The sequence below is a fragment of the Cervus elaphus genome, chromosome 11, assembly GCF_910594005.1.
Source record: "Cervus elaphus chromosome 11, mCerEla1.1, whole genome shotgun sequence".
NCBI classification, from domain to species: domain Eukaryota; kingdom Metazoa; phylum Chordata; class Mammalia; order Artiodactyla; family Cervidae; genus Cervus; species Cervus elaphus.
The window spans coordinates 5,006,202-5,029,837 of record NC_057825.1 but is presented as its reverse complement, the minus strand read 5'-3'; the positions used below and the strand labels follow the sequence as shown (position 1 = coordinate 5,029,837).

At 45.0% G+C, this 23,636-nt stretch overlaps 1 protein-coding gene across 2 annotated transcripts in view; it reads right to left on the bottom strand.

Moving 5' to 3' along the window:
- Positions 1-23,636, bottom strand: part of MED27 (mediator complex subunit 27) — a 218,366-nt gene that overhangs the window by 56,315 nt on the left and 138,415 nt on the right. For both annotated transcript variants that reach the window (XM_043916543.1, XM_043916544.1), the window contains exon 4: positions 22,635-22,728. In XM_043916543.1, coding sequence (XP_043772478.1) covers positions 22,635-22,728 — 94 coding nt within the window. The remainder of the gene's footprint in view (positions 1-22,634; positions 22,729-23,636) is intronic.

The window sequence follows — 23,636 nt, the reverse complement described above, 5'->3', positions numbered from 1 at the left end:
TGCCCTCAATCTTGCCCAGCATCAGGGTCTTTTCCAGTGAGTCAGCTCTTCACATCAGACGGCCAAAGGATTGGAGTTTCAGCTTTAGCATCAGTCCTTCCAATGAACACCCAGGACTGATCTCCTTTAGGATGGACTGGTTGGATCTCCTTGCTGTCCAAGGGACTCTCAAGAGTCTTCTCCAACACCACAGTGCAAAAGCATCAATTCTTTGATGCTCAGCTTCCTTTATAGTCCAACTCTCACATCCATACAGGACTACTGGAAAAACCATAGCCTTGATGAGACAGACCTTGTTGACAAAGTAATGTCTCTGCTTTTTAATATGCTGTCTAGGTTGGTCACAAAGATGACAAGAACCAAGAAGGAGATTTCCCTGGGGGAACTCACTGTTTCACGGGGGATTTGCTCCAGGAAGAGAACAGAAGGGCAGGTGCTAGGCACCTTTCTTTACCTTTCGTGACAGCCAAGAGCCTGTGGAAACTGGACACTCAAACACAATTTGATGACAATGACAAACAAAATCAAGATGGTAAAATTCGAAGGCACGATAAAATTCTCAGAGATCTGACGGTGGTTTGGAAACATTCAGAGGTGGGAGGACATGCGGTAGAACAGAGAGAACATGCACTCTGGAGTCAACCTGGCAGAGGTTAACTAAACCCCGCTCTGCTACTTATCCGCTACGTGCCTCGGGCAACCTGGCAACGTCCTCTGCCTCTCCGTGCCTCACCCACCTCAGGGCTGCCGTGAGATCACATCGCAGAGAGCGCACGCACTCACTGATACTGCCGGGCGCTCAGCACGGGCCCGGCGCTCTTCCAGGCACTGCGGATACAGCAGTGAGCCAAACAAAGTCTCTGCCTGCAAAGAGCCCGCATTCTGGAGGGTGGATGTGCACAGTAAGCTGACGAATAACATGCCGCCTGGTCAGAGTGCTGTGAAGGCAAATAGAGCAGGGGAGGGGACAGGATGGCAGGGGAGGGCGGGGCGCTGAACTACAGAAACACTGCGGCCAGGGAGACCCAGAAGCTCCAAGGAAGAAAGGAGCGAGCCGGGGCAGGCCTGACGTGCTCTGGGAGCAGTGAGGAGGGCAGAGGGGCTGGCGTGGAGGGAGCCAGGGCAGTGACAGGAGGTGGGGGTCTGAGAGACCGCGGGGGAGGGAAGGGGTTGTGTGGGGCCTTGGAGAAGGTGGTGACGATCTCTAAGGTGCGATGGAAGCTGGTAGTCTCCTAGGAAGAAGAGTGACATTTCAGAAGCACTACTCTAGCTGCAAAGTGATTACAGCATGCTAAAGGCTACAGAGGGGCAAGGGTGGGACCAGAAAGGCCAGCTGAAAGGGAGCTTCGGTCCGCCCAGTGAGAAGAGACAGCAACTTGGACTGGAGTGTGGGTTGGAGCTGGTGAGACGTGAATGGGTTCTGGACATATTTCTAAGGAAGAACCCACAGAATCTACCAAAGCACTGGCTGGGAAATATGAGACAGAAGAGGCAGAGGCCACTCCAAGACTTCTGGTCTGGGCAACAGGATCACGGAGGTGTCAGTTAGTACACGGGACCGCTGCCCAAGCACAAGTGTGGAAATGAGGTGGCGACGTCCACAGGCACTGGGGCTGAAGTCTGGGTAGAGACCTGGGCAAGGGTGTAAATGTGGGCGTCAGTGGCAGTTGGAATGTTTTTAAAATCCTGGGATGGACAAGATCACCTCGAGAGTTTGAACAGAAAAGAGACCAGACCCAAAAACTGAGCCTGGGACACACCGATGTTTTGGGAGGAGGAAGAGGAATCTATAATAGAGAGAAGACCGAGAATAATCAGGGAAGTGGGAAGAGGCCCTGAATAAAAAACAGCTAACATTATAAGTGAGCACTCACCTACAGCCAGACAACCTGGAGCGGGAAGTCAAGTGGGCCTTAGGAAGCATCAGCATAAACAAAGCTAGTGGAGGTGATGGAATTCCAGCTGAGCTATTTCAGATCCTAAAAGATGATGCTGTTAAAAGTGCTGCACTCAATAGACCAGCATATTTGGAAAACTCAGCAGTGGCCATAGGACTGGAAAAGGTCAGTTTTCACCCCAATCCCAAATAAGGGCAATGCCAGAGAATGTTCAAACTACCACACAATTGCACTCATTTCACATGCTAGCAAGGTCATGCTCAAAATCCTCCAAGCTAGGCTCCAGCAGTACATGAACTGAAAACTTCCAGATGTACAAGTTGGATTTAGAAAAGGAACCAGAGAGCAAATTGCCAACTTCAACTGGATCACAGAAAAAGCAAGAGAATTCCAGAAAAACATCCACTTCTGCTTCATTGACTATGCTAAAGCTTTTGACTGTGTGCATCACAACAAACTGTGGAGAATTCTTTAAGAAATGGGAATACCAGACCACCTTACCTGCCTCCTGAGAAATCTGTATGCAGGTCAGGAAACAACTGTCAGAACCAGGCGTGGAACAACAGACTGGTTCCAAATTGGGAAAGGAGTACGTCAAGGCTGTATATTGTCACCCTGCTTATTTAACTTATATGCAGAGTACATCATGAGAAATGATGGGCTGGATGAAGCACAAGCTGGAGTCAAGATTGCCAGGAGAAATATCAGTAACCTCAGATATGCAGATGACACCACCCTTATGGCAGAAAGTGAAGAGGAACTAAAGAGCCTCTTGATGAAAGTGAAAGAGGAGAATTAAAAAGCTGGCTTAAAACTCAACATTCAAAAAACTGAGATCATGGCATCTGGTCCCATCACTTCATGGCAAATAGATGGGGAGACAGTGGAAACAGTGACAGACTTTATTTTCTTGGGCTCCAAAATCACTACAGACAATGATTGCAGCCATGAAACTAAAAGACACTTGCTCCTTGGAAGGAAAGCTATGACAACCTAGGCAGCGTATTAAACAGCAGATGCGTTACTTTGCTGACAAAGGTCTGTCTGGTCAAGGCTATGGTTTTTCCAGTAGTCATGTATGGACGTGAGAGCTGAACCAAAAAGAAGGCTGAGAGCTGAAGAACTGATGCTTTTGAAGTGTGGTGACGGAGAAGACTCTTAAGACTCTTGGACTGCAAGGAGATCAAAACAGTCAATTCTGGTTTGAAATCAACCCTGAATATTCATTGGAAGGACTGATGCTGAAGCTGAAGCTCTAATACTTTGGATACCTGATGTGACGAGCCGAGTCATTAGAAAAGACCCTGATGATGGGAAAGATAAGGGGAGGAGGAGAAGGGGACGACAGAGGATGAGATGGTTGGATGGCATCACTGACCCAATGGACATGAGTTTGAGCAAGCTCCGGATGATGGTGAAGGACAGGGAAGCCTAGAGTGTGTAGTCCATTGGGTTGCAAAGAGTCAGACACAGCTGTAACCGAAAAACAGCAACAACAACCATTATGAGTGCTACTTTTAGGGCAAAACCTATCAAAACCCCGACTCCAAAATTCCATTGGACAATTGTCACCATCTCTAATTGAACCAAATGAAGCATGATCACTGAGTAGTCACCATAAAAGCAGATGCAAAGACAGTCACCGGATGATTTTAAGTAAAATTATAATTCAAGAATGAGGAGAAAAAGGAAGGTGAGAATTTTTGTCTGTGTTTAAAAAGCAGGTCCCACATTATTGTAAAGGATTTTTGAATAGAAACAACTTTTTTTCTTATGTTCATAGTGTTTATGAGCAACAGTCAACATGGTAATTAAGTCAGGAAAAGGCCCATACAATTTCATGACCTTTAACAAATGTCTAGTAGAAATCACTGAATTCCACCCCCACCCCTGGCCGGCTGACTTCCTGAGCTGGCCAGCAGCTGGTGTGGCTCCAAGGATTAACCAAATGATGTTCACGACAAGCCCAGGAGAGGACTCTGATCAGCTGTTTTACCCAGGAGGAACGGACGGTACAGAGACATTAAGTGACGACTCAACGTCACACAGCTAGAATCGGCAGAGAAAGGAACTGAACCTAGGTGATCTGGCTCCAGGGTTGCTTAGGAGCTGAGTTAATTATGATGGGCGTGAGAATGATGACAATCACTACTCCTACAACTGCACGCAGCACAATTAGGTCAATTAATTTTCATTAAAATTCAATATAAGGTAATTTACGTCATTAATAATACTATAGATTATATTAGTATAAACTCCTGCTCATCTTTTAATTCAACTGCCAACCAAAATGGACTGTATATGTCACTTTTATTAGAATCGAGCAACTGTTTTATCTCAGTGCACAGACACAATGAAAAGATTGAATGGGGGAAAAATCAACTGTGTAGACTGGGATTAGGGAGTAGTAAGATACCACTATAAAACTGCTTTTAAAATCAGCTGAAGATTTAATGCAGCCCTGGCAAGTTTCAATTATTTACATACTTGGTCTATGCAGTGTAAAGCCAGGCTAATGAGATTCAATTGCTGTGTATAAATCTGAAGCAGGACAACCCGAGTGTCTAAAGAAAATAGCAGCTTGGGCTCCTGTGTTAATAACTCTTCAAAACAAAGATGATGATTCGGAAAGAGTAACATCATTTTGTGTCATATTATTGATTGCAGGGGGTACTGAGAAAAATGGCTCCATTCAGTCAAATAGAAACTCTGAGATAAGTTGCCAGGGATTCAAAGAATCTACTGATCAATATTACTGTTCTTCTAATAACAAGACCAACAACAACAACTTACATAGTCTCTTTGTCTTATGGAAATCATGAAGCCCCAGGAGGCCCTTTCTTCTTTGTGAAGTCCCCCATGTCTGGCACCAAGGGCCGCGCAGTGCTACGCAAGCAGGGGGACCAGAACAGACGCTCGCAGGTGCCGGGATGGAGCTCCTCCTCCCGGGCGCTGCACCACGGCTTGGGGCCCGGTGGCGCAGGATGAGGTGGGTCCTGTCCAGCGCATTCTGATTTTTAAAATATCCATTTTTGGCTGCGCTGGGTCCTCATCGCTGTGCGCGGGATTCTCCTGTGGTGGCTTCTCTTGTGGAACACGGGCTCTGGAGCACATGGGCTCCTGGGTTGTGGTGCTCAGGCTTAGTCACGCCAGGGCATGTGGGGTCTTCCCCAACCAGGAATCAGATCCGTGTCCCTGGCGTTGGCAGGCGGATTTGTAACCACTGGACCACCAGGGGAACCCTGTCAAGTGTATTTTAAAGCAGAGAGATCCTTTTAAGACCAACCCAGACACCTCTGCACACAGTATACTCCTGTAACACAGGCATACACAGGACTTTAGGAGCACGAAAGGAACTACCGTGGCCTGAAGAAGTAGGGGTGGGCCTCTGGAAACGTACCATTAGACCCCAGCCTCAAAGGCACGCAGTTTTGCCAGAAGGGTCGGGGTTGGACAAGGACGCCACAATTAGAGGGAGAAGCAGACAGAAGGTGCAGGAGCAAGCAGGCACGGGGTGTCTGGGGATCTGGTGGGTTCCAAGGAGCCCCTGGAAACGAGGACGTATTTTTGCTCACCGTGGGGAGTGGGGAGAGCTGCCCACACTTAGCATCTGGGGTCAGGGATGCTAGTTCTTCTGCAGGACACCAACCAGCTCTGTACAGGGAGGGGCTGACCCAACCAAAATGCCAGGGGTGCCTCCACTGAGGGGCATCAGAGGACACTCAGGTGGCCAGGAGACAGTAAGAGGGATGGAGGTTGAAAAGGTAAACTGAGGTTGAGTTATAAAGACCCCGTAAGCTTCCCTACACTGGAGAAGGGAATGGCAAACGACTTCAGTATTCTTGCCTTGAGAACCCCATGAACAGTATGAAAAGGCAAAAAGACGGGACACTGAAAGATGAACTACCCAGGTCAGTTCAGTTCAGTCGCTCAGTCATAGGTGCCCAATATGCTACTGAAGATCAATGGAGAAGTAACTCCAGAAAGAATGAAGAGATGGAGCCAAAGCAAAACAACACCCAGTTGAGGATGCGACGGATGATGGAAGTAAAGTCCGATGCTGTAAAGAGCAATACTGCATAGGAACCAGGAATGTTAGGTCCATGAATCAAGGCAAATTGGAAGTGATCAAACAGGAGATGGAAAGAGTAAACATAGACATTTTAGGAAAACAAACTAAAATGGACTGGAATGGGAGAATTTAACTCAGATGACCATTATATCTACTACTGTGGGCAACAATCCCTTAGAAGAAATGGAGTAGCCCTCATAGTCAACAAAAGAGTCTGAAATGCAGTACTTGGGTGCAATCTCAAAAACAAGAATGATCTCTGCTCATTTCCAAGGCAAACCATTCAATATCACAGTAATCCAAGTCTATGCTCCAACCACTAATGTTGAAGAAGAATTTGAAGTTGAATGGTTCTATGAAGACCTACAAGACCTTCCAGAACTAACACCCAAAAAAGATGTCCTTTTCATTATAGGGGACTGGAATGCAAAAGTAGGAAGTCAAGAGACACCTCGAGTAACAGGCAAATTTGGCTTTGGAGTACAAAATGAAGCAGGGCAAAGGCTAACAGAGTTTTGCCAAGAGAACGCACTGGTCATAGCAAACACCCTCTTCCAACACAACACAAGAGAAGATTCTACACATAGACATCACCAGATCGTCAATACCAAAATCAGACTGATTATATTCTTTGCAGCCAAAGATGGAGATGCTCTATACAGTCAGCAAAAACAAGACCAGGAGCTGACTGTGGCTCAGATCATGAACTCCTTACTGCAAAATTCAGACTTAAATTGAAGAAAGTGGGGAAAACCACCAGACCATTCAGGTATGATCTAAATCTAATCCCTTATGATTATACAGTGGAAGTGACAAATAGATTCAAGGGATTAGATCTGATGGACAGAGTGCCTGCAAGAACTATGGAGGGAGGTTGGTGACATTGTATAGGAGGCAGGGATCAAGACCATCCCCAAGAAAAAGAAATGCAAAAAGGCAAAATGGTTGTTTGAGGCAGCCTTATAAATAGCTGAGAAAAGTCGAAGCGAAAATCACTGCAGATGGTGACTCTAGCCATGAAATTACAAGACGCTTGGTCCTTGGAAGAAAAGCATATTAAAAAGCAGAGACATTACTTTGCCAACAAAGGTCCGTCTAGTCAAAGCTATGGTTTTTTCAATAGTCATGTATGGATGTGAGAGCTGGACTATAAAGAAAGCTGAGCACTGGAGAATTGATGCAGCTGAACTGTGGTGTTGGAGGAGACTCTTGAGAGTCTCTTGGATTGCAAGGAGATCCAGCCAGTCAATCCTAAAAAAAATCAGTCCTGAATATTCATTGGAAGGACTGATGCTAAAGCTGAAACTCCAATACTTCGGCCACCTGACGCGAAGAACTGACTCACTGGAAAAGACCCTGATGCTGGGAAAGATTGAAGGCAGGAGGAGAAGGGGATGACAGAGGATGAGATGGTTGGATGGCATCACCGACTTGATGGACATGAGTTTAAGTAAGCTCCCGAAGTTGGTGATGGACAGGGAAGCCTGGCGTGGTGCAGTTCATGGGGTTGCGAAGAGTTGGACACGACTGAGCGACTGAACTGATTTGAAGCTTCCTAAGGAGGATGGCTTCATCCTGCAAGCAATGGAGGAGACTGGTTTGTGGAGACCTACCCTTTGGGACAAGCACTAAGTATGCAGTGGAGGCTGAGTGGCTAGAAACAGGGAGACCAGGAGATCAGCTGTGAGGCTCCGGCAAGAATTTAGACTACGGGAGATGAGAGCAGGGGAGGTGGGCAGAGGGGCTCCTTGGAAGGTGTGAGGCAGGACGGACAGCATGTCAGGAAGTGTGTGGATGTGGCATTTTGTGTGTATGGCTCACAATTTGGGGTCAGCTATAAGAATGAAGACAAGTCATGTGACAAAGCGCTGCCACATTGGGAGCAGGTGATAAGACAAGAAGCCTGGAACTCAGGTGCCCTGGAAACATATCCAACACTTTTACCATTGAATAAATCTGAATTAGATTACAAAAAAAAAAGTAGTTGTGGTTTTTACTACTACTTCTTAAGCTAACTATGCATTTACTCAATCTCCTTTTTTTCTGATTTTTGAAAACGCAGTTTCACTCAGCTTCAAAAAGGCAAGTGTCACAGGTTTCTACCAGACATGAATTTTATAAATGAATTCATAGTCGTTTAAAACTAAAATCCAATAAAACTCCTTTGGAGTTGCAATAGCTTTCTCCAACATTTAAATTCACTACTGTAGATGCTAGCCTAGTAAAATACACCTGGTAGAGTTGGCAGAATGTACTTTCCAAGTTTGGGGGGATAAACGCAATTGAGAGGTGTTGGGGGAAACTAGAGGTCTGAATCACGAGCTTCCAAAGTATCATAAGAAATGGTGGATCCCAGTAATTGCTGGCATATTAGCATTTGAGGGGGGCATTCTGGGATGTCTAACTAGGCTATCACTAGTTCAGACTAAATACTTTTAGAGAATCTAAGGGACAGTAACAATTACCACTGAGCCCCAGGCACACATTCACATGACAGATGGAAGTGCCCACTGCCTCTGGGGGCCAATGTCTTGAACTGATAGCCAAAGAAACTAAAGAAACAACATATACGGAGCAAATGGTATTTAGAGAGGAGGGAGGGAGGGAAGGAGAGAGGAGAAAAGAAAACAAATAGAAAAGGAAAGAAAAGGGAAAAGATATAAACTACTCTTGAAATTAGTTCTAAAAGGAAAAAATGGTTTTATCAGAATACAAAAAAATCTATGTGACTAAAAAAAATCTGCTTTATATAAGCTTTAGCTGTCAGAAAACTGAAAAGCAGATTTAATGGCCAAGCATTTTAAAGCTGCTCCACTCTGATGCCTTCCTTCACACAGCCATTCTCTTTAAGAGCAGTATCTCTAGGATGGTGCTTTAACCTGGAAGCCACGAGAAATTCACGTGGAAATGAAGCATGGATGCTAGAATATACTGAATATAAAACAAGAATATGGAGATCAGAGGCTGAATCAGCAGGTAACTGGAGAGCCTTGAGAAAGGACCAGAATTCCATCAGGGTTTCAGACCAACGTCCTTAACCCTCTCCGGGAATTAACCGCCTTTTCTAATGGGAGTCACAGACCCTCTTCTTCAGAAAGAGGCACACAAATACACCTACACACAAAACCTGCAGGGGTTTAGAGATTTCTTGAAGTCTATCCACTACCTTCTGGGAGTTCACAAACCAAGCTTATAATCCCTGAGGTTATGACAAGAGTTAGTTTCAAAAACTGAGTCAGAACCAGATAGGGAACTCCCCACAAAAACAACATCTGTGTGTCTTATGGAACACCATATCTATACAGTGCTCAAAATCACAAGCTTTCAAAAGATTAAGTCCAAGCATGACTTTGGTGTGCATGTTCAGCCAGAAGCACTGCACACGTTTTGCCTAAGAAACCTCAGGATCCAGTGAGTGAAAGTTGCTCGGTCGTGTCCGACTCTTTGTGATCCCACAGACTATACAGTCCATGGAATTCTCCAGGCCAGAATACTGGAGTGGGTAGCCTTTCCCTTCTCCAGGGGATCTTCCCAACCCAGAGATCAAACCCAGGTCTCCCATATTGCAAGTGATTCTTTACCAGCTGAACCACACGAGGGATCCAGTGGGCCCTGCAAAATGACGGAGCCCATGAGCCCTCCCTACGTCCCTACAAGAGTCTCCCTTCTCGCTTTGCTGGGTCCTGAGTTCGTCTCTAGCACCTTGGGCGCTGGATACTCCCAGAGCAGAAAGCACCCCGAGGAAGCAGGAGCAACATGCCTCAGGGCCAGGAAAGAACAAAACGACACCTGGGCAACTTCAAGTAATGTTTTCACTATTTACTGGCTGCAAGTTTGAGCTCTCGAGTCAAGCAGGCCAGGGGCTGAACTGTCACCTACGACTGGGGTTATTTTCCAGCTGTGTGACCTTGGTCCTCTTCAAGTCCCAGCTTATTAATCTGGAAAAGGGGATGAAGGGCCCCTGGGGTCCCGGGGCCTGTGAAAACCTGAGCTTGGTGCCCAGCACAGACAGCACACTGACTAAGCTGAGACACTTACTGAGGAAATCAGTTAAGATCAGGCCAGCGTTTCTGTTCCCAGTGAATTTTATACTTAAAAACGCAGTTTCTCTTCTCTAACATTTAATCTTAAGAATAATGTGTGGTTACAATAAAAGAAACCAGACAACATTTAAGTGTTTCAAGCAGAAAGTTCAAGAACTAACTCCTCTCCCCGCTCCCCCATGAGACAACCACTACTCTACCAGGAGGTAAGGACAGCCCCTCCGGACTGTTCACAAGTGAAGTTACGAACAGGGGCACGTCCACTTCCCGGGACGCTGCCTACTCCAGGCTCACGTCAGCCCCTAACAGCTCATCTTGGCGTTTTAAGAAGTCTCTCAGTTCAGTTTCCTTTTATACACACAGACGAATGTGAATGAATGTTCATTTAGCACACAATTACTGAGCACCTACTACGTGCCAGGCACTGATTCACATCAGTGAGCCAAGACGAGATCTCTCTCTTGTGGAGCTCACAGTCTTTCGGAAGGAAACAGATATGGAACAATAAGCAGAGAGAGCTCCCTGGTGGTCCAGGGGTTAGGATTCCCTACCGTCACTGCCAAGGGCCTGCCTGGGTTCGGTTCAACCCCTGGACAGGGAACTGAGATCCGGCAAGCTGCAAGGCTCTACCAGACAAGAAAATCAGGTACTGTCTTAGAAAGTAAAAAGAATTGTTTTTAAAAAACTAAAGGACACTCAAGCAGGTAAGGGGGCAGGAGTAGCCCATCCTGGTCAGGAGAGGTCTCACGGGGAAGCGACCCCAGAGCAGACCTCGAAGGCTGTGAGGAATGAGGCCAGCCCCAAGGCAGCAGAGCGCCCAGCAGGCGGGGGAGCCTGCAGGTGGAACCAGAGACTCAGAAGGACGGGGCCTCTCCTGGAGTGCCACGGAGCCACGGACGGGGCTGAGCAGAGAGGACACACTACTCGAGTTTCCCTTTAAAAAGGCTCTGCGTCTACTCTCTCTCTCTCACACACACACGTGTGCACACCCACACTCAGACTGCCTGTCATCAACCTTTTACCCATTAATTTTAGCACTCACTGGTAATTCTTGATTCTTATGTAAAGCAATTATTACCATGGTGGCTGCCAAATTTTCTAACTCCTGCATTTACTAGTTCATGTTCTCCCGAAGGAATGGCTCTCCTGTGGCTATTTTTATGTGATACAAACACCTCCCCTTTCTTTCTCTACTGCTTTACTAATTTAAATCAGTGTGGACAACACATGGGCTACGATGGCTTCTGAGGACTGTAACCCATGACCATCACATCTACCTTCGCGCTCAACAGGCCCAGGCGTGGCCCCCAGGAGCCAAACTGGCATCTGTGTCCACGGCCCATGCCCCCATCCTTCTGTGAGCACTTGCCTGGCTTTGGCCCGAGGAGATATTCTGGTTCACCCTGTCCTTTCTCTGTCCCTGTCTTGGAAGCAGCCATTTCTCCAAGGAGCCTGGTTCTTATTAGTGAGAACGACGCTTAGAAACTAAGACAGGGACAAGAGATTCACTCATGGTTCCCAGAGTCTCCACGCTTGTAGACCTCAGTAGACAGTGGGACACACATGCTCAGGGGTATGTGTGCACACATTTGTAATCTCTTTCTAGATCTACCTGTATGTACATATTCAAAACAATTAGTTCACACTGATACTTCTGGTTTCAATCCAATACCAAGGGCTTATTCTAGCATTTTCCTTTTTCTTTTTTTTTATAATGTCCCTCTGCAAACGGGAGAAATTTGGTTTCCATTATCTGCAATTGATTTCCTTATTTGCTCAATCCAAGAATACACACAAAGCGGCTCCAGAATTGTTAACCCATACCCTCTCTGAAAAACTGGCAGACTACCAAGAGTTTCAGTATTTCTTCACAAGGCCTAACAATCCTTGGTCTAAGGATCTGCAGTCACGATGCTGTGTTCAAAGGTTATCAGGGTTCAATCTCCATCCCTTCCCCAAAGTGCGATTACATAATTCATTTGAAATATAGTTAAGTTTATTATTTCTATTATTTCCTCCTTAAAAAAAAAAATCCACTCTGGCCGATTATTTATCTTTTGCATATGTGAAACATTACCATGGTTCTAAAAGTCAAAACCATATAAAACGAGGTTCTCAGAGAAACGCCCCTCCCTGCACACATCCATCCTACCCTACTGCCACCCACCTCGAGCTAATCAATTGGCTTCCAGTTGACCATCTTTTCTGTTTGTCTCCTCTACAAATAAGATAAGAGGTTTTTTTTTTTCTTAATCTCCTTTCTTACAAAAGAGGAAGCATATTAAGGATCCTCTTACACTTTGATTTTTTTCTCTTAATGTACCCTAGAAATCAGTTCAAATGAGTCATAAAGGTCTTTCTCATTCTTTTTTTTAAGATGAAAAAAAGAAACAGTGTGGCTTCATTGTGCAGCTGTATTTGTTCAATCCCTTTCCTCTGCACAGGTATTACAGTGATTTCCAGTATTTTGCAACTACAAACAAGCTGCAATTAATAATCCTGTGCACATGCATATTTTCACACTGTTGGAGGTGGGTCTTCAGGGTAAATTCCTAGTAGCACTGCTGGGTCAGAAGGCAAATGCATACGTTGTTGTATCACATGTTGCCAAATCCCCTCCAAAGTGGCTGGACAAATTTGCATTCCCACCAGCAGTGTACGATGGTGGCTGTCTCCTCACAGGTTCACCAACAGAATGTGCTGTTATACTTTTTAATTTCTGCAAATCTGGTAGGTGAGAAACCATACCTCAGTGCAGTTTTAATTTGCATTTCTTTAATTATGGGTACGGCTGAACATCTTTTCAAATGTTTAAGTACCATTTTTATACCTTTTCAGGGGACTGTCTCTTTTCCTCATTTTCTATTCCATTTTTGGTCTTTTTACTCTTTGTAAGAGTTAAAAAACAGTGATCTTAGGTATACTAGCCCTGTATCTATGACACATGTCCCAGCAAGTCGGCTGTCTTCAGACTTTGTTACGTTGGGTTTTTTCCTTTTTACGTAGAGGTCCTACTGATTTTAGGAGTATCTTTATCACACACTAAATGTTTACGTAATTGAATCTACTTCGGGCTTCCCTGGTGGCTCAGACAGTAAAGAATCTGCCTGCAACATAGGAGAGAGACCTGGGTTCCATCCCTGAGTCGGGATGATCCCCTGGAGAAGGGAATGGCTACCCACTCCAGTATTCCTGCCTGGAGAATTCCATGGACAGAGGAGTCTGGCGGGCTACAGTCCATAAGGTCGATTTGATTCTAGAAGTAGAATCTACTTATATTCTCTTCTACCAGCCTGTTTGTCTACCCATGAGTCAGCACCATACAGTTTTAATTATAGAGGCTTTAGAGTACGCTTCAATGTCTGACAGGGTAAGTTCCCTGGTAGCTTTTGTGCTTTTCCATTCTTTCTTGCATGCTTCTTTTACATATGAACTTTAATATCAACTAGAATGAAATCTTTAATGACTGTATTATGTTTGTTCACATTTACTGATATGACTGATACATGTGGTCTCAATTTGAATCACACGACACTACAGTTACTATGTGCCTCATATTTATAACGCTGCTTTTTCTCTAAGTGACGTTTTCTTTGCTTGCTCACTCACTGTTTGAGTGATTGTATTTAAGCTTATTTTTATGTATGGTGTTAGGAAGTGTTCGAATTTCATTCTTTTTACATATAGTTGTCCAGTTTTCTCAGAACCACTAATGGAAGAGACTATCTTTTCTCCACTGTATATTCTGTTTGTATTTAGGAATGTTTGTATATTTGTTCTCATGCTTATCTTTGTACCTATAACATTTTAATACCCTTAGATTCCCCTTTTCTTAGATACCATTTTAGCATTTTGTCAATTTTAATGGGATCCTTTAAGTCTTACCTATCACATGTTTAACAATCAAAGAGTTCATTGTACTTTTATCTTTAACCCTTACCTCACTTTTTGCTTAGATTACTTCTACTGTATTAGAACACATAACATTTATATATTAATACTTTGGCCTCATCATGACCTTTGTTTTCATCTTATCTCAACAATTAAATATATTACACACTCACTCTTGGTCCTTAGGCTGAAGTTTTCTCATTCATCTCTTTGTGGCATGAATCTCATTCTCTGGAAGACTCCTTGAGACTGGCTAATGGACAGAATTCTTGTGTGTTTAAAATGGTTTTTCTTCAATACTTGAAAGACATATTTGTCTTTGATTCATGATTTCTTTGAAAATGCTGCTCTGTCAATGTATTGCTTTGGATATTGTTTTCAAGACATTTGACGCCAGTTTAAATCTTCTGCCTTGTATTTTTTTTTTTTTTTTTGCTTGGAACATAAGCCTTGAGGATTTGTTCTTCATCTTTAAAGTCAGCTAGCATTAGAAGACTACATCTCAGACTTGATTGCTGTTGGTCAGTTTTCCTAAGTACACAGTGAGACATTTCAATGTGCAAATTTAGACTTTTCATTTGTAGGAATTTTTCTTAGATTACAGGTTTACATATTGGTTCTGTTCCATTATTTCCTTTTCCTTCTTCACGGACTCCAATTACGTACATGTTGTTTCTTCTTTGTCTAGTTTCATTTGAACCACTTTCTCTCTGAACCCTTCTACTTTGTTCTTTACCTTATTTTTACTCTCTTGGTTGTTTCTCAGCCTTTCTTCAATGCCCTTTATTAAATCTCATGTGAATCTATTTTTCCTTGAGCATCTTGAAATTTAGTCAATGTCTGAGATAATTTTATCATTTTTCCTGAGCATAGTGAATCCATTTCATTTCTTCATCTTTTTGCCTGTTTCTACTTTTAATTTCTGAATTCCTGATATAAGGATTTGTCTTTTTGCCTCTCCAAATGCTTGAGGATGTTAAAACCAGTTTAGAGTGCTGTCTGTGTTAAACAGCTTCCTTCTGCTTTGTGGTGTTTGTTTCCTTGGGGGTGGGATCTCTTTAGTTGAAGTATTTTTTTCCTTTAACATTTTATTATGAAGAACTTTAAATATCGCAAAAATTGAGTCTTAGAATGAGTACCTGTATCCTCATGAGCTAGATTCCACAACTGTTATCATTTTGTTCTAACATATATACTCATCTGTCCGTCCACTTATTTAATTTTTGGAAGAGTTTGAAAGTTGCAGACATTAGTACAGTTAATCCCTAAACACTAAAGCAAGCATGACATTAGGCAGCTTAGAGTTAGTTTAAACAGCATCTTTTGAGGTAAAATTTATCTCCAATAAAGTGCATAAACCTTTAGAAAGCACCGTTCTCTGAGCTCTGGCAACGTCACACAGTCACAGAAATCACGTCATCAAGATGCAGAACGCTCTCACCACCACCACCATTTCCTCACGCCCGTCCCAATCCATGTCTGCCCCCATCCCTCCCGGTGAGGGGATGGGCTCACACGCACACACACAGTTCTGATTTGTATTCACCTTGTTTTGGTCCATCCTAAAATGTCATGTAATGCCATCATACGTATGTACTCTTCTAGAGGATACATTTTTCCCTCAGCGAAAGTTAACAGGTGTGCAAGAGACAGCTCACTAGGATGTGCTTGCTTTTTATTTACACATAATTTGGAGTGTGGGCATTCTTGGTCTCTTGGTCATGTTTAAGGGGTGGTTTTGTAGTTTTATTTGTTTCTGCTTTTCCGTACTCTTTGGAGGATATGTGGAGAGACCTAAATTTAAATAACCATTTATAACACTTCTGAGTGTGAACATTTTCAAACATAAAGGAAGAGAGATTGACTAATATTCACTCAAATTAAAAAATTATGAAAATCTGCCACACTCAGGTTCGATCTCTGGTCAGGGAACTAATATTCCACACGCTGCAGAGCAACGAAGCCTGCATGCCACAACTAAAGTGTGTGCACCGCAGCAAAATGCCCTGCAGGGTGCAACTAAGACCCCAGGCAGACCAAAAAAAAAGAATACGTTATATATAGATAAAAAACATATATTTGTGTTAAACCCTCCCTCAAAAAAGGAAAGAGAATGACCAAAAACGAAGGGATAACAGTTCCTACAGGACAGAGGTGGGTGTGGTGGGCAGAGGGACCCTCACAGGGGTGAAGGTTGCAGATAATGTTCTAGCTCTGAGGCTGGGTGGTAGATTTACAAATAGTTACTATATTATTAAATAAATAAATATAAATGAGCCATGTCTGGATCAACGATGACAGTGTGATCATCAATTAAGGATTATGACTGATTTAACCTGAAGTTAAAACTTAGAAAGTCTCCTGCCCTGCCATACCCACAGTGTGTAACCACGTCTCACCTCCTCCCTGCCTCCCCTCGCTCCCCGCACTCCAGCCGCCTAGCCTCCTGGGTGTGATCTGGACAGGCCCAGGGGCCTGGGCTCAGGTCTTTGTGCTGTGCTGCCTCTCCTGGGCCCCACTCCTGGCTCGCCTCGCTTGCCCCCGTTTTTGTAGTTTTGTCTGTTTCTGCTCCCCACACCACGCCCTCTGTCTCTCTCCACCCCGTGTCCTGTTCTCCCCCAGGCCCCCGCAGCCAGCATATTATACAACGCCTGGCTGGTCTCCCACCCACGCGTGCAATGCATGTGCCCTGAGAGCAGGGATGGTGATCAGTGCTGAACAGGACCCAGTACTATGCCTTCCTCTCCTGCTGCTCAGGTTACTGAACAAATACACAAATGCTTCAGCAACCAACTCACAAAAGAGCCTGACGCTGGATCTGGGACTTACCCAAAAGGCCCACCTTCATTGGCACTCCAAGGGCACCATGGTTTAACATCATGCCGTTTGAAATGAGCTCCAAGATGACCCGACACGGGTGGGGAGTGTGGCCTTGGGGCTCTACCCCAGAGCCACTGAATCAGAATTTTCGGGCATCCTGCCAGGAATATGGGTTGTCCACAAACTACACTGGTGACTCCTGAGCCTCTGAAGTTTGAGAACTACTGAACCCAGCAGAAAAATCAATGCCCAGAACAGTTAAGCAGTTTAGCTATTCAACGGTCTTTCCCAGCTCAGAGAGCTTGGGATACAGTGAAATGAGATGATGAGTCTCTTGGTTTAAAACAGATGTAACATTCAAAAACAAGACACGAATATGCTAAAGAAATTGAGGGTTGGTAAAAATGTACATTAAAGAGACTGATAAATGAGTTTTATCTGCTGCAAACCATATAACATATAAAGAAAGATTAATTTATAAGATATTAAGGTATGTTTCAAATATCATGGCTGGCTGAAGGTTCATTTTTTTCTTCTTCTCTTACATTTTCATACCTAGTGGATCAGTAAAATGTTGTGGATTAATATTTTAAATGCCGAAAGGAGCCAGCTGCTTGTTCTAGTCTGACTCAGTTAAGCTCTTACAATATTTTGACTGTTTGAAGAAATTAATAATGGGATGTTAGGCGGTAGATTAACTGAAACTAAATATCAACAGAGCTAGATTTATTTTTGGATGACTGAGCTCATCTCTTCAAAGAACGGAAGCAGGATTTATTATATCATGAGTTATTAACTTACACAACACGAAGCAGCCCCCGAACAGAGCTGGCCACAGCAGTTAAGGCTTACGTAAGAGGCTGAAAGCTTAGACTTCACATTAGCCACGACTGGGCTGTCCAGGCTCCAGTCGGTGACCCCAGGCTCACAGAGACGCCAGGAGCAGTTCATATGATAACTGCCCAGAGAGTTCCGGAAGCAGGCTAGTACTGAGGCCTGTTCCCTCTCCACTAAGCAACAGGTCCCCCTTGCAGCTGTGGGGAGAGGCTGACACACCCAGAAGAGAAAGATGCTTTGCTGTGTCACTAGTGGAGTCACACAGCGAACACTGACTCTGCCCGTCTGTCCCCTCTCTCTCCTCCACCCTGTCTCCTGTGCCCCTGCTCCCCGTGGGTCAATCAACAGAAGCAGGTATGTGCCTGGGCTTCCAGGTCAAGCACACAGCCCAGGCCCACAGGAGACTGCTCCTAAGTGTCACAGGCTCTGAAACCTGATGCCTCCAGGACAAGGAAAGGCAGGTTGAGCTTTTAGAGGAGCCAGATTGATCCCAAATTGCCTGAAAACAACCCATTTCTATACACAGCCCCCAAACAGAGCTGGCCACAGCAGTTAAGGCTTATGTAAAAGGCTGAAATCTTAGACTTCACTTTAGCCATGACTGGGCTGTCCAGGCTGCAGTTGGTGACCCCAGGCTCACAGAGACATCAGTCTATATACAGTCCTCATTTTTTCCTTTCTCCTTCTACACTGTGAAGAAGCTACTGATGACAGGTAGGGAATCCCAGGAACCCATGTTTGTAGATCTAAGGCACCCTGCTGCTTCTTGGCAGGGACTGCCTGCTGAAGGAGGAAACCAAGCCTGCCTCTTGTTCACGGAATGCTCTAGAGTTCAGTGACTTTATGCCATTTCCCCATGCGTGCACACACACACACACACAAATCCCAAAGGCCCTCTGCACTCACCTACCAAAGCCAGAAGAGATCTATACTGATGACAAAATCAGGGGAACACGCTGATCATGGAGGCCAGGCTATTAACTAGTCATTTCTGGGCTACTATGTACAGCAGAGTGGGCAGCACGCCGCTATATTTTACAGGTTGTGTGACTTTTGGAAAAAACTATCTACTCCAGTGCTCCCAACATGCCCCTTTCTCCGCTGGACAGGGACCCCACTGGCTCAGTGGCTTGGGATAAACCTTAAAAGTATATTCCGGCGTATGTACAAGAATGCTCGTGCCACCATTATTATTATTATTTTTTTTTTTGACACGTACACATGGCTCTATTTATTTATTTCTGGCTGCACTGGGTCTTCGGTGCCGCGTGCGGGCTCTCTCTAGCTGCGGAGAATGGGGGCTACTCTTCTCTGTGTTGTGTGGGCTTCTCATTGCAGTGGCTTCTCTTGTTGTGGAGCAAGGCGCATAGGCTTCAGTAGCTGCAGCACTGAGGCTCAGTAGCTGTGGCGTGCAGGCTTCAGTAGTTGCAGCACTGAGGCTCAGTAGTTGTGACGTGCTGGCTCTGGGGCATGCATCAGTTGTGGCTCGTGGGCCCTAGAGCGTGCAGGCATCAGTAGTTGCAGTACACGGGCTCAGCTGCTCCATAACATGTGGGATCTTTCCAGAAAAGGGATCGAACCTGTGTCCCTTGCATCGGTGGGCAGAATCCTACCCAGTGCACCACCAGGGAAGTCCTCACACTACCATTATTTAAAAAGCAAAACCAGAAACCACCCAAACACACAGTGATGGGAGAAAGAATAAAGTGTGTATGGTCACAGACTGAACTATCACACAACCAAGAAGATGATCAGACTGTCACATACAACCACCAACACAGCTGCATCTTAGAAACAATCACACAGTACAATACTGTTCTTACAAAGTTCAAAATTCAACAGAACTCAATGATACGTTACCCGGGAATACATGTCCATGTGGTAACTCACACTTAGAAAAGGAAGAGGAGACGATTATCAGGATGGTGGCGATTTTGTGGAGAGGGGTGGGGGTTGAGAAGAGCACATTGGTTATACTCTGCTTCTTAGGTTGGATGTGAGCTCAGGCGTTCAACATTAGACTTTATAACTAACATACACATGACACGACTTACAAAATAATAAGGAAAAATTACCTGTCTGGTAATTCTGGTTATCCAAATCTTTTTTTTTTTGGCCACACTGTGCAGCATGTGGGATCTTAGTTCCTTGACCAGGAATGAATCTGTGCCCCCTGCAGTGCAAGCTCGGAGTCTTAACCACTGGACCACCAGGGAAGTCCCCTGGTTGTCCAAATCTCACTCAGCACCACCATGACCTACAATCAGGGACGGGAGCAAGGAGCATCCTGGAGGCTTCGGAACAGGGTCCTGGCCCTGGAGAAATCACCACCTCGGGTTCCTCACCTGTAAAATGAAAACGATCAGTGCCGCCTCCCTCGAGGGCACGATGAGGGTGAGAGGAGAGGAGGACAGGTAAACCCAGGCTCCTCAGGGACAGGGGACACTCACTGTGTCAGCGACTGCTGCTTTCTTGCCCCGACTCTCTTCCCCGGGGGGACATGGCCCCCTCCACTCCACAGTGGTTCTGGGGGCCTACCAAGGCAGGATCACCGCCACCCTCTCCGAGGGGGAGGAACCCCAGGTTAGGCCAGTGGGAGTGATCTCCCGGGATGTATGAGCACAGGCATGGATGAAAGGACGGCAGGCAGCTGATGCCCAATCACTCGGGCCACGGGGTCCCAAAGGGACGCGGTCCTGCTCCTGACACCCCTGGAGCCATCCTGCTTTCTGTTCTTCCTGGCAGAGCAGTTCTTCATGTCTGTGACCAGCCAGCATCAGTAAAGAGCAAAACAAAGACAAAAGGCAATGCTTCTCGTATCTAAGTTCATCAGAGCAGGTTTCTGTTGTTTGTACTCATGGAAGGCTGGCTGGCCTCCCTATCAGTCTCACTTGCCCCCCAAAACTTTCAGGGTACCTGCCTCCCGGATTCACACAACTCATTTCAGAAGAAGCTCCAGAAAACAGCTTTTAACTCTTGCCTGAACTTCATGCAGCGGTTCCCCACGGCCTACAGCACAGGCCCCACACCTCTTCCACCGGCTACAGGGAAGAGGCGACTAGCAAGCATAGGAGGGGAGGTGGCAGCCCCCAGTCCTGCTCTCCGCTCCGGTGAAAATTCCCTTTGACCTCAGAGACGTGTGTGGCAGCAGTGGACCAGAAACCTGCCATCTAATAAAATACCATCTTTTAAAAGTAAAAGCCAAATAAAGCCATGATGTTAAAAGTATGATCCACCTGGTGACTGATTCCAAATCAGATCACCCACTGCTCTTCCTATAAATAGGCTCCACCTCGTGTGAATTCCCATGTCAACTGGGGAAGATGACAGCTAGCTGGCCAGATGCACAGTGATCTGAATTAGCCACTCATGGCAGTCAAAATGGTGTATATAAAATAGAATTCTGCCCTTGACTCGAGCCCCTGAACTCTCATCAGCCTATTAAAACAGAAGCTTGGTGAGAAAGCAGATGAGGCTGACAGGTCATTGTGAAATAAACGCCCACTCTCTCACGTGGAAATAACTCTAATATCTTAACCCTGTTTACCCAGAATCCTGTTCTCTCTGCTCATTCCCATCAATGCCAAATTCCTACCTTCATCAGGAAATGGAAGCCCAACGACCCAGAAATAATCTGAGCAGACCTATCTCGCTGCAGATGATTTCGTTTTTATCTTCATTAACTCTTTGGTCCCTGTCAAGCATCCTGGAAGCAGCATTTATGTTTCAGCCGCTGGGTCTAGAGGATCTTAACACGTAGACAATCTGTACGTTTAACAGGGGGCAGAAAATACCGTATGTTTTGTAGACAGGTACAAATTGTTTTCTTTTTCTAGTGAAAGAACACCATGTTATCTCATTCACTGTATTTTTTAACTGGAAAAATTTTAAAGAAAAGTAGCATGTCACCCAGATGAATGTCACTTAATTTTTTCTCACACGAAATCCCACCCATTTAACAATGCTATGTCTTTCCCCCTCTTAAGAGAGAGGCTTCCCTGGTGGCTCAGTGGTGAAGAATCCACCTGTCGGTGCAGGAGACACGGCTCCAATCCCTATCTGGAAGATCCCACACGCCTTGGAGCAATTCAGCCCATGCACCACAGCTACCGAAGCCCTCGTGCCCTAAAGCCTGGGCTCTGTAATAAGGGGAGTCACTGCAACGAGAAGCCAGTACACTGACCTAGAGAGAAGCCTGCCCAGCAATGAAGACCCAGCACAGCCACAAACAAAGTTATTTGCACACACAATAAGTCTGCCCTCTTCAGGTAAATGGACTGAGTGAATACTCACTCATCCTGGGTGACTGGATATTTGTAAAAGTTCACAAAAGTAAAATGCTCGAGTCCAGGAAATTTACACTAGGCCACAGAGCAGCAGTGCTGGCCAGACGTAGAAAGCACGCAGTCCTGAAGCCTGCCTCCATGATGGCCGCCAAAAACCTTGCTCTTACTCAGTTGATTCTCCTTTTCTGCGAACGTGGAGGCTCCTCAGTATCTGTGCTCTTCAACTGTGTATTAGGACACAGAGCACCAGAAAATCATCTCACCACTGAAGTCTCAAACACACCTGTCTTTGGTGAATTTATGCAAATACACACATCAGTGGTGAGGTCACGGGATCAACTTGCTCAGAGCAGAGTCACATCAGAAACAACAAAATCAGAAACCGTCAGTGATAAGGTCCCAGACACCTGCTTCAAATACGGAATGAACTTTATAAATGATTTCCTGTAAAACCTGTTTCTGTTTTAAGAGGCTGTTTTTATCAGCAAGATCCAACAGGTGAGCATTTCCATTGTCTTTGGGATACTACAAAAGAGATTCACCAAAACCCATGAACTGACAGGTGATGGAGTCTCACACTGTACTTCCTGTCTGAGTAACTCTTAGGTGGGCTCTGGGATTTCATTCAAAAGCAATGAATCCACATCCAGAATTTTTAACCTAGAGAATGCCAGTAAAGAGAAGAAACACACTCTTCACCATCAAACTGCAACTGAATTTCCATTCCCGAGCTCCGACAACACAGGAATGTGCACATGTCCCTACAAACAGGTCAGACAGAACTTACCAGAAGCATGGCGGATGTTCCATTGGGTCTGGACAAGTGGATGGTCATTTCAGGGAACATCCGGTCGATGCGGCTGATCACGTCGTCAACGTATCTGAGAGGAAGAAACACATATGTAAGAGCTGGAGCCCCAGTCCAAGAGATACAAATCTACAGTGTACTAGAGGCTTCTCTTCTCAGTTTAGGTATTCATTAGTGAAATACATTTTTAAGAAGGCCAGTGGGATATATGAGGCCTTTTTTTTTTTTAGCAAAAATATGACTCCCTAGTTCCTCCTCTTGCTTTCCAGAACCATCCTTTTTTTTTTTTTTTTAGTAATTTCTTTTGCTATTTACCTCCATATTTCCACATGATGTGTTTTTAATGCCAGTTCTTGGTCTTTCACTTTAAGGTATGACGTTGTGGCTTTCCTCTATAGATCAGAATTTAATCCCGCCACCTTCCTGGCCGCTGGGCTCCACTGACAGGGGCCCCTCCCTCTGTCCCCTGGTTTAGGGGTGGAGTGGCTTCCTGTTTTGCTCACCTCTGCTTGCTTCTTGCGTCCTGCTTCCTTCTCATCTCAATCACTTCAACAGTCAATTCTCTGGATTAAATTCCTTCTGTTTTAAATACCTGAAGTCATTCCCATTTTTCGGGTTTGAGGCTAACGAATTCAAATTACATCACAATTTTTGCTTAAATCAGTATTTATTGTTCACGTTCTAAAATATTTGCTTATTTTTTTAAGGGCTTTATTGAATTTGTTACAGTATTGTTTCTGCTTTATGTTTTGGTTTTTCTCGAACGAGGCAGGCAGGCTATCTTAAACTCCATGGCTCCCTGCTTTGGAAGGCAAAGTCTCAACCCCTGGACTGTCAGAGACATCCCATCTGCCTGTTTTTAATAAATGAGCCACACAGTGGCTCATGGGTACATTTATTTACAGTTTTTTGTTTGTTTTGTTTTATTGGATTTTTACTCGATTAGTTTTCTCTGTACCTATTACAAATTTTTCCCTTAAA